This window comes from Salvia hispanica, chromosome 2, assembly GCF_023119035.1.
Source record: "Salvia hispanica cultivar TCC Black 2014 chromosome 2, UniMelb_Shisp_WGS_1.0, whole genome shotgun sequence".
Classification (NCBI taxonomy): domain Eukaryota; kingdom Viridiplantae; phylum Streptophyta; class Magnoliopsida; order Lamiales; family Lamiaceae; genus Salvia; species Salvia hispanica.
In genome coordinates, this window is record NC_062966.1 from 28,266,067 (window position 1) to 28,272,532 (window position 6,466).

At 36.9% G+C, this 6,466-nt stretch overlaps 1 protein-coding gene across 1 annotated transcript; it reads left to right on the forward strand.

The window, feature by feature from the left end:
- The first annotated feature begins 686 nt into the window (after positions 1-686).
- LOC125206699 lies at positions 687-1,747 on the forward strand. Its single transcript, XM_048105939.1, has 3 exons — positions 687-999; positions 1,049-1,283; positions 1,378-1,747. The coding sequence occupies exons 1-3, from the start codon at positions 687-689 to the stop codon at positions 1,745-1,747; spliced, it is 918 nt and encodes a 305-aa protein (XP_047961896.1).
- Positions 1,748-6,466: the final 4,719 nt, after the last annotated feature.

The window sequence follows — 6,466 nt, forward strand, 5'->3', positions numbered from 1 at the left end:
TTGTTAGATATTAGCCAATGTTTAAGGAAGATAAATAGCCAAGACTTACTTGAAACCTTAGACACGGACACAACTCGTATAACACAGGAACACAAAAATGTAGATTAATATTATAAACTAGAACGAGATAACATTCTCCAATCCAAAACTCTCTATCGAGAAAAAGCTAGGAGTGAAAATCAGCATAAGTAAAGTAATGCTCTCCAACTGCATCCTTACCCATATTGACTGGTTGAATAGTTCTTGTCTTGTTGGAATAGTAGATGAGCGCCTTCTTGTCCAGCAACATCAATATGTCACCATTTTTGAATGCTTTGATAGGATGAACAAACGAAAATTTATTCCGATCAATATAAACAGTACTCAACCTGTATTCTATGGTCCAAGATTCCTTGACTTGGTATTCCTTCATTAACCAGATGACAATTTCATCGCCACACCATGTGCAATAGCTAAAACAAAGGCAGTCCCTCAAAACAGACAACTCCCTAACTCCAACCATCGCCGGAGGAGGGGAGAAGATGCTAAAATAGGTTATCAAATAGATTGAAATATTAAGATACATGCATATTTATTTCTAGAGATTACTAAGTTATCATTAATGTGCATATATACATGTTTACGAAATTTAACAAACTTAAATATGTACAAAGGAAAAATAATTGCTTCTTCTCCTCAGTCCATTAATGGAGCTTAATTTCTTCGAATATCTACCATCTAAAATCACGACCAACATCCTCTCAAGCCTCTCCATCCGAAGCCTTGCAATCAGCAAGTCCGTTTGCAAATCATGGCTCAATCTAATCGATTCCGACTATTTCGAACTCAAAACCCTACCCGCCCTAGCTCTCCTGACGACGAAGGAGAGGGACCCATCTCAGTGCGCGATTTTCGAAATTGAAGACGAAGACGAAGTCGATGCGGATAAGAGCCATGATCTTCACTACATTCCGCTCACGGATTTCGATATCCCTCACCGAAACAGAGGATTTATGGAAGGTATCACTGCTAATGGATTGCTTCTTCTCTACTCACCATTAAAAAAAAGCCATTCCTCTTTACATGTGCAATCTGATCACTCGTGAATACACCGAGCTCCGTTGCCCCTTGGTTTACATCCCACCTCTTCCTTTCAAGTTCGGATTTGGCGTGAGCAAAATAAGTGGGCAATATAAGGTGCTCAGTATCAATAAGCTTCGTGGCTCCGACTCTGAACATCGCGTATACACCCTCGGAATAGGAATATGGAGGCGTGTTGAAGCTGGTGCTACTTCTAGTTTCAGGTTTTTTGGTCAAAGCATTACATGTAATGGCAACCTCAATTGGAGTGTATTTGATTTGAGTGATAACGTACGGATTTGTGGTTTTGATGTTGAGACGGAATGTTTTAGAGTCTTCTCTGTTCCTCCTGCCGTACACACGCAACAACGAAGTTGTCATCTGGATGATGAAGGAATACCAGGTCGAGGATTCTTGGACCATAGAGTACAAGTTGAGTATTATTGGTTTTGATTTTGACTCTGATTTGGATTATATATGTGTTCATCCAATCAAACATTTTAAAGATGGTGACATTTTGATGTTGCTTGATGAAGATGATGTCATCTACTACTCCAACAAAACAAGAACTTTTCAACGAATAGATATGTTTAAGGATGAAGCTGCGGTTTACCGTGCCGCCCTGATTTTCACTCCTAGCTTCTTTTCACTCAAGAATTTCGGATTAGAGAATGTGTTCTCGTTTTAGTTCATAATTTTAGTCTAGATTTTTGTCTTCGTGTTGGGTAAGTTTTCTTGGTAGTGTAGTGTTCGGAATCTAAGGTTTGGTTCGAGTTCTAAGGTTTCTTTGTCATGTAGTGTTCGTGTTTGGTCTTATCTGTGTCGACCCGACATATATTATGGGATGTTGTCTATAATCATGCTCTAGTTCATGACATTAGTCTAAATTTGTGTTTAATCGTTATCCAGTCGTATTTGTGTAGAAGGTTTCTTTATCGTGTGGTCTATGTATTCGGGTATACTAGGCAAGCATGATATAGTGCATATATTGTGGGTTGTTTCCTATAATCTCATTCTAGTTCATAATATTAATCTACATTTTGCTACAGAGTCGTATCTACACATATCAAATCCCATTGTTATTGCGTTTGTGTTGAAGGATTTCTTATCGTGTCGTGTTTGGGTTCTACTTTATCTTGTTGTGCTGTATCGGGCTAGTACATATATCATGGGCTATTGTCTATGAATAGAAATGGACGTACATAAGCATATAACTAGAAACATAACTTTGCTACAGTAAGTTCAAATTTTGGTATTTCTGTACTTAGAGTTACCTTATTTTGAAATGCCCCTTTTACATATGCAATCCTCTCTCTCGTCAATATATCGAGCTATGTTGCCTCGAAGAATAAATTTCACATGAATTTTTGTTGAGTTATGGATTTGGTAACTGGGCAATATAAGGTGGTATGTATCAATCGGTCCGATCGGTCTGTCTCTTGCTGTCATGTATACACCATCGGAATAGGAATATGAGGGCGCCTTCATGACGGCACTGCTTCTGGTTGCAGATTATGTTTAGGTGGACACATTGTATGTAATGGCAACCTCCATTGTATGATAGTATATGATTCGATTCGGATATGTGGTTTTGATCTTGAAACGGAATGTTTTAGCATCTTTCTGCTCCTCCTCCCGTAGGAATTTGAGTGGATGAGTTGAATGTTTTGAGGAGCTGCTTGTGTATTTCTTACGAATGCGGCAATGAAGTTGTGGTCTGGGTAATAAAGGAATATAAAGTCTAGGAATCTTGGAGCATAGTGTACACAGTTGAGTATTCTTAATTTTGATTGGGATATATTGACAGGGATATGTCTTTTTAAGGTTTTCTCATCATGTTTATGTTCGGGTTTGACATTATCGTATTGTATTATTATCATGTTGGGACTTGGGCTATTACATACATTGTGGGATCCTATCTACAAATGAAAATAAACCCATCTATATACATAACAAAAATAACTATCAAGAGGCATGAGACCCATCATTAACTTAATGGTCTGGAATTCGATCCGTTTTAAATCTTAGGGCCATCTGTCCATCCATTAAAATGCATATAAATCAACGTCAGAAATAATCACTGGGTCCGCCAATGGATACCCTTGATAATTACCATTGCGGCAGTTTCCTATAATCTCCTTCCTAGTTCATAATGTTAATCTACCTGATATTTGTGTTAAAAAGTCTTTTTTATTGTTGTGTTGGGCCTTATCATGATATATTGTAATCTGTCACCATGTTATACGATATTCTTTTCCCATTGACTAGTCTACACTCATTTTATATAAAATTAATATAAATAGTTAACATAGAAAAATCTCAGTCTCCCATTAATTTACATCAAATTTTTTTATTTTTTATGTCGTCAATTAATTGACATCTTATTTTTTACTAGTTCTGTTAATGGACCATACTACCCTAGCTCATTTCACTCACATCAAAATTAATAAGTACTCCCTGTGTTCATAAAATATTGTCCATGTTTGACTCGGCACGAGTTTTAATAAATGTGAATAAAAGTGAGTGGAAAAAAGTTAGTGGAATGTATGTCTCACATTTATATATTGGTTTTATATCAGAATGTGAGTATAATGAGTTAGTGGAAAGTGGAGAACATTTATCAAAAATGGATATAAAACAAAGTGGACAACATTTCACAGATAGACCGCAATAGCAAAACTGGACAACATTTCATGGACGAATGAAGTATATAAAAGTAGTACTCCATTCCATTAACTTTTTCCATCCACTTTCACTATAATTTTTTAAAATTCGTAGTGAACCAGTATTCAATTAATAGATGATGGAGGGAGTATAAATTATGCACACCATGCTATGTTATCAACCACAACAGAGAGGATCCAAACCCCATAAGATACACAACATAAAATCTCCACAATTAATGCTGATAAATTTTTGGAAGATTTAATCAATTAAAATCCTGTTAAATATTATATCCGAAAATTACGCCACATGTAATTAACAGCTTAATTTACACGTTTTCCTTGAATATTGTATTTATATGGAGTATTTTGCAAATTGGAGATTCACGAATTTTGTATTCACAAATGAAATCTTGGAGTTGTACTTTTTTTTAACTGTCATACCACTGTACAGTATAATTAGCGTTAGATCGTTAATTTTTTTTTTACAGAATCATCAATTAAAGAACTACTTTTATTGACATTTTGTTTTGTTATAAACTTGTTTTTTAAAAAAGTGAATATCTTAAACCAAATTCATATTTGATCATATATTCAAAACCAAAATTGATATTTACTAATTTTTTTTTTCAAATACTATATTGGTTGCACGTGAGGTGAGGCTATGGTAGTGAAAGTGGTAGAGCGTTTTTTTTTTTTTTTTATAGAGTCACGCTTCCTTGGACGTGGTAGAGTGTTGATTTCACTTTGTGGTTATTAGAATTAGTTAATCTTCATCAACTAATTAAAGGGGGAAAGGAATAAAACCAAAATCTGTGCCAACATCCTCTGCTTATGCACAACATCCTCTGCCTAACAGGATCCAAACCCCATAAAATACACTACATGAAATCCCAACAATTAATGCTGACCAATTTTTGGAAGATTTAATCAATTTAAATCCTGCTAATTACATCAGAAAATTACGCTACATAATATAATTAACATCTTAATTAACACGTTTTCCATGAACATTGTATTTATATATTTGCAAATTAAGAGATTTCAAAATTTCAAAATATACTCTGCTTTGCTTTGCCTCTTCTAAACATGGATGGTCGTCGCCGCGATTTCTTCAAAATTCTACCATCGGAAATCACCACACTCATCCTCTCCCGCCTCCCCGATCTCCGCACCGTTTCAATCAGCAAATGCGTTTGCAAACATGGCGCAATCTCCTCGAAACCGACAATTTCACCGAATCCAAAATCAAATCCCAACCCGCCCTAGCCCGATTGATCTCAACGGAGGGGAAAAACTCAACTCGCTGCTCGATTTTCGAAATTGAAGACGAAGAAGACGCCGATTCGGAGAAAATCCACGATCTGCACTACCATCCGCTCTCAGATTTGGAGATTCCTCACGGAAATAAGCAATCAAAGGAAGGTATATCCGCTAACGGATTGCTTCTTCTCCACCCGGAAAATGGCGATCCCGAAGAGCCTTTTTATGTATGCAATCCGATCACTCGTGAATATATAGTGCTCTCCCGCCCTAAGAAATACATCTCGCTTAGATATTTGTTATGTTACGGATTCTGTGTGAGCGAAATAAGTGGGCAATATAAGGTTATCTGTATTAGTCGCGGCGGTGGAGTCAACTGTTTCCACGTGTACACCCTCGGGACGCGTAAATGGAGGCTCGTTAAATGCGGGGTCGGCTCTCGTCTCAAATTCTTTTTTAACAGACACACTGTATGCAACGGCAACCTCCATTGGATGGTGTCTAATTTTCGTCAGCCTTTACAGATTTGTGGTTTTGACGTCGAGTCAGAACGTTTTGGCATCTTCTACGCGCCTCCAGTGGGGGAGTGTGGCTTCGACTTTACTCCTCCTGTGGGGACGCCCTTTGGGAAGTTGTCCGTTTTGAAGGACAAATTGTGGTTTTGTTACTCGGGGGTCTTTGAGATTGTCATCTGGAGTACACGATGGAGACGTATACCTTCGATTTTGATGACTATTTTTGTATGGATTGGACGAAAATGAAGTGTGTTTTTCCGATTGAAATCTTCAAAGATGGCGATGTTTTGATTTTGATGGAGAAGATGCGGCTTATCTACTATAGCAAGAAGACGAGGAAGACTCAACAAGTCGGTATATTTAAGGATGCGGTTACTAAGGAGGATTACTTTACCTTTGCCACGATTTTCACTCCTAGCCTTCTGTCACTCAAGAGTTTCGGAGTTGAGAATGTTGTCACGTTCTAGTTCGTGTCTAAGTTTGGGGTTATCATGTCAACCTGAAACACACTATCTCGTTTTAGTTCATAACGTTAGTCCAGCTTGTGTTCTACCGTTACCTGTTTATGTTCATGTTAAGATATTTTTGTCGTGTGTTGTTCTGGTTCAGCTTTATCGTGTCGACTGGCATTGTTATGTCATACCTAGTGTTGTTTGGGTTATTAATGTTAATCTACAATTTGTCGTTATCGAGCCATGGCAACAAAAATTCAATCACATTGTTATCATGTTCGTGTTGTTTAAGGTTTTCTTATCGTGTTGGGAAAACAGAGAAACATCGGTAAAACAGAGTACAGATCTGTATCTTGCTCTTTTCTTTTATTGTGATTTGTGAAGATTTCTTCATTTTATTTTGTGTTCATTGAATATATTTTTGTTGAATATGCTAACTTATTGTTGATCATAAGTCAATATTATTATTTTGAGACAGTAAAAGGAAGAGGAAACGTCATTGATTACTGTGAAA

Coding starts and splice junctions, on each gene's coding strand:
- LOC125206699 (XM_048105939.1), top strand. CDS start 687: ATGGAGCTTAATTTCTTCGAATATCTACCATCTAAAATCACGACCAAC. Junction 1,000..1,048: donor AAACAGAGGATTTATGGAAG/GTATCACTGCTA, acceptor ATTAAAAAAAAG/CCATTCCTCTTTACATGTGC. Junction 1,284..1,377: donor GGTGCTACTTCTAGTTTCAG/GTTTTTTGGTCA, acceptor TTTGATGTTGAG/ACGGAATGTTTTAGAGTCTT.